Here is a 4,963-nt window from a genome sequence, read left to right as displayed (position 1 = left end):
ACATTACATAGATTTTTATGACATAGAACTGGGGTAAAACCTCCTGGAAGGTTGAGGTTAAATAGAATTGTGTAGGGGCTGCTAAGATGGCTCAGTGGGTCAGTACTTACTGTGCAAACCTGACAACTTGAATTCAGTTCCCAGAGCTCACATAAAGGTAGAAGGAAAAACCTGACCCCACCAAATTATCATCTGACCTCCACATGTGTGTCAAGGCTTGTGTATACACACACACACACACACACACACACAAAAAAAAAAACCCACATTAAAATGCTAAAAACACTAATAAAGCAAAAATCTTAAAAAGCAGCCATGGAGAAGAAACATATTTTGGAGCAGGCAAAATGGCTCAGCAGGTTAAAGTGTCTGCTGTCAACCTTGACAATGTAAGTTCAATCCCCAGTACCCACATGTTGGAAAAAGAAAACTGATTCCCACATGTCATCCTTTGACCTCCACACGAGGCAAAGGCAGACAGATCTCTGTAAGTATGAGGCCAGCCTGGGGTCTATACAGTGAGTTCTAGGCCAGTCAGAGGTATAGTGAAACTTTATCTCAAAAAAATAAATAAGTGGGATGTGGTGGCACACGTCTTTAATTCCAGTACTCTAAAGGCAGAGGCAGATGGATCTCTGAGATCGAGGTCAGCCTAGTCTACATAACGAGTTCCAGGCTAGCCAGGGCTACATAAGACCCTATCTCGCTTTTTAAAAAATAAAACATTCAGGGCTGGGACAGTAGAGTACAGAAGCCCTGGATATGACATCAACACCACATAAACTGAACATGGTGGTGCACTCTTGCAATCCCAGCACTTAGGATAGAGGTAGGAGGCTTAGAAGTTCAAGGTCATCCTTGGCTTCAGAAACAAACAAGAAAAATCAAGTAAATTCTAAATAAAGGAGATAAATACTGTGTTTAAAAAAAAAAAAAAAAAAGAAGAAAGAAAAGAAAACACGCACACGACCTTACCCCCTCAACCAGTACCAGCTGGGTACAACCCACAGAGGTCTCGTTGGCTTTTGAAGCTTCTTCTCGGGAGACAGTGATAAGTTCCTCCAAGCGCCTTAATTTTACTTCTTCTGGAACATCATCCTTCAGTCTGTGATACGCTCGTGTCTTCTGTTTGTTTGTTTTTTTTTTTAAAAAAAGGATGGAGGTAATTAAGAACTTGTAGCCTCCTCTAAGGAGGAAGAGTGTGTTCATTCTTCTTACAAATTATAGACATGTCCAAAACCCAACTAGGAACATTCCAGTGAGAAACAAGTAACTAAAATAGAATTGCGTTTCTGTAGAGTCAAATTCTAAATTTAGCAAATGAAAATCACAGACTTGGGCCAGCAGGATTACTCAGTGGGTAAGGGCACCTGCCACCAAACCCGACAATTTGAGTTTGATCCCTGGGACCCATAAAGTAGAAAAAAAGAACCAACCCCAGTAAGTTGTCCTAACACTCCACACACAAACTGTGGGATATGTACACCCACACACGTACACAAAATAAATGTGAAATGTTTTAAAGAAATAAAAACTAAGCACTGGGTTTGGTGGCACACACCTTCAATCCCAACACTCGGGAGGCAGAGGCAGGTGGATCTCTGTGAGTTCAAGGCCAGCCTGGTCTACATATTGAGTTCCAAATAAATAAATAAATAAATAAAGTGAAAAGAAATAAAAATAATAGCAAAAAAAAAAAAAAAACTCAAAATTACTCTTCATGCTTATCTTAAATTTACATTTGGAAACAGACTAAATGATTCATTTACTGGGCTATTCATCAGCACTGTTTATAGAGACACAAGATGCAAAGCAGCCCAAATACTCACCAACTAGTACCTAGTAAATTATCACTTATCTACACAATGGAGTATTATGCAGCTGTTAGTAAGAATGACAGTACAGGCTGAAGAGATGGCTCAGTGGTGAAGAGCACTGGCTGCTCTTGCAGAGGATCTGAGTTCAGTTCCCAGCACCCACATGGTGGCTAATGGCTGTCTCTAACTCCTGTTCTAGAGCAGGCATTGTACACGTGGTGCACTTACATACATACAGGCAAAACACTCATACACACAAAATAATAAAAATTAAAAAAAAAAACTCCACATGCACTAATATAACTGCTCTCCAAAGTATTCTGCAAACTGAAATTAGCAAAGTACAGATCAATATGTATGTCTTTGGTATAGAACGTATACATGTTGTGCTGGAGAGATGGCTCAGCGATTAAGAACACTGGTTGTTATTGCAGAAGACCCAGGTTCGAATACCAGCACCCACGTGGCAGCTAACAACTGTCTGTAACTCCATTCCCAGGGATCCAACAGCTTCTTCTGTCCTCTGTGGGCATTGCACAACACGGGTGCACTTACCTACATGTAGGCAATACACGCATACACATAAAATAAAAATAATAATTTTTTTTTAAAAAGAAAGTATACATGTTTATAAATACATAAAATATCTCTGGAAAATGATAAAAGAAATTGCTGAGTGGTTGCCTACAAGGAAGGAACTAGCAAGTGAGAAAGAAAGAGAAGCATCTCACTATACATCATTAACCTTCAGAGTTTTACCCAGAAGCACACCTTACCTACTAGGTAAGTTATCCTTGAAAAGTGTTTCAAAACCACCCAAAACCACGGTGAGTATACTTATTTACATGTCTTTATGCACGTACGCTCATGCTCAAGACAGGTGGAGAACCACTGAGCGAGACAAAACTAAGAAATGAAAGGAAAAATCTATACACTACAGCTAGATATTCAAACCAATCTGCCTCTGAGAGAACCACCAGGTCCACAGAGGAAAACAGAATGGGTGTAAGTAAGATCCTAAAACACGGGGATACTTGATGTCACCTTGTTGTGCACAACAATAAGTATGCCAATCAGCACTGATGTTATAGGAAGCACTATATTAAGTGCTTTACACAAACTACCTTATTTAGTCCCTAAACAACACTGAGGTTGATACTAATGTTATTCCACTTCACAGAGGATCACTGTATTATACAATGGAGTGCCACATTTTCATTGCATATTGAAAAGCATTCCCACCTAGCCTCATAAACAATTTAGCTTGTACATTTGCGATGTCTGGGAAAAAGAAGCAAAATGGAACACAACAGGCTCCTTGGAAGCTCCGCTTCTGAAATAATTTTGTAAAGGAACCGCTTACACTGGCCCATTTACACTGTCTACAGAACACTGGGCACTGGGCTTTTGTTCTGCTGTTTATTTGGCTTTGTTGTTGCTGTTGTTTTTGTTTTTTAAGATAATCTCACTCTGTAGCCCAGGCTGGTTTCGAACTTGCAATCCTCCTGCCTCAGCCTCCTAAGTGCTGAAATTACAAGCCTAAGTCACCAAGCCCAGCCACCTTAAAATATTTAATAAACAGCATGCCTTTAATAACCAGCATTCAGGAGGCAGAGGCAGGTGGATTTCTATGAGTTTCAGGCCAGCCAGGCTGGGCACGATGGGTTCACAGGTTAGTGGTCAGCCTTAGCTACATAGTAAAATGGTGTCTCAAAACAATGCCTAATTTTTGATATACAGTAGGACAGAGGTTTAACTAAAAAAAAAAAATTGACAGTAAAATCCTGTGGTCTCACAGGCCTGTCTTGTTGTCATGCTCTTTTCTGCCCAGCTGCCTTCCCATCAGCCCCAAACTGGTAAAAAATGATAATTGTCTCCCATCCCACTCACCTGCCTCATGCTGTATGCAAAGAGAAAGCCAGTATTGTACTGAACTTCTCGAAGTAAAGAGACTGTCTGCAGGTGATCATCCTCTGTCTCTCCACAAAAGCCAGCAATGAAGTCGCTGCTGAGGTTCACACCTGTCAATATACAACAAAGGACAAAGGACCAGTGCCCAGCGTGCTGCTGCTTACCTTCAGGAGGAACCTGGGGTCATGAAGAAAGGGAAGCAAATGTGAGGACATTTCCAGGGCCACTCAGCCCACATCTAAGTAAAACAGAAGTCACACAGACAACGGGAGAGGGGCCTGCTTTTGTACCACATCCATGCCATGAGAACTGGCTTCTCAGCCTACATTTCCCTCAACAACAAAAAAGGCATTTTGGTTTCAAATGCTAGATTCAGAGCTACTGTAGAAGTTCACACTTTCAAACTACTCCTCCTTTTTTTATTTTTTGGTCTTTTTGAGACAGTTCCCAGCTGGCCTGGATCTCACCATGTAGACCAGGCTAGCCTTGAACTCACAGAAATCCACCTGCCTCTGCCTCCCAAGTGCTGGGACTAAAGATGTGCACCATCACACCCGGCTTAAATTTATTTTTATTTTATGTGTATGCGTGCTTTGTCTGCATGTATGTAAGTGCACCTGTATCATGCAGTGCCTATGGAGGCCAGAAGAGGGAGATGGATTCCCTTGAACTGGAGTCATAGACAGTTGTTAACCACCATGTAGGTGCTAGAAACCAAACCTGGGTCCTCTGCAAGAGTAACAGTACTCTTAACCACTGAACTATCTCTCCAGCCCCTGGTCTTTTTTTGGGGGGGGGGGGCAGTGATGAGGCTGAATCCAGGGTCTTACACTGTAGGAAACCAGGATGCCAGGCCCCAGGGTGAGGTGAGCCTAAAACTTATAGGTCCAGGCTGTATTCTCTGCTAAAAGGGAGGGGCACTGAAAACAGTGGCTCCGATAATCCCTGCCTTGCAGAACACTGTTGGGCTGGCAGGAAGAAGCGGCTCTAAGATAGAAAACAATGTGGCCAATAAATTACTGGATGGGCATTGATAACCTTGAGTAAAAGTTTAAGAATCCTTCTGGCACCAACTAATAGACTAAATGTCCTGTTTCTTTGTACTCTAAATCTTTGTATGTGACTGCCATATCCCACGTGACTGCTAGTTCCTTGGGACGTATAAAAACCATCTAAATTCTAAAATAAATTATCCTGTTGGGAAGACACAGGTCCCAGAGTTTTCTATCTTAGAG

The 4,963-nt window shown here is 41.7% G+C and overlaps 1 protein-coding gene across 1 annotated transcript in view; it reads right to left on the bottom strand.

The window, feature by feature from the left end:
- The window catches only part of Cdk5rap1 (CDK5 regulatory subunit associated protein 1), a gene marked incomplete in the record, with an annotated part of 46,062 nt that overhangs the window by 19,246 nt on the left and 21,853 nt on the right, over window positions 1-4,963 (bottom strand). Inside the window, 2 exon segments of the mRNA XM_029569436.1 lie at window positions 976-1,125; window positions 3,708-3,838. Of these exon segments, the coding sequence (XP_029425296.1) occupies window positions 976-1,125; window positions 3,708-3,838 (281 nt within the window).

Source organism: Nannospalax galili, unplaced genomic scaffold (assembly GCF_000622305.1).
Source record: "Nannospalax galili isolate Female #2095 unplaced genomic scaffold, S.galili_v1.0 scaffold1802, whole genome shotgun sequence".
Lineage (NCBI taxonomy): Eukaryota > Metazoa > Chordata > Mammalia > Rodentia > Spalacidae > Nannospalax > Nannospalax galili.
This window is presented reverse-complemented; position numbering and strand designations above follow the sequence as displayed.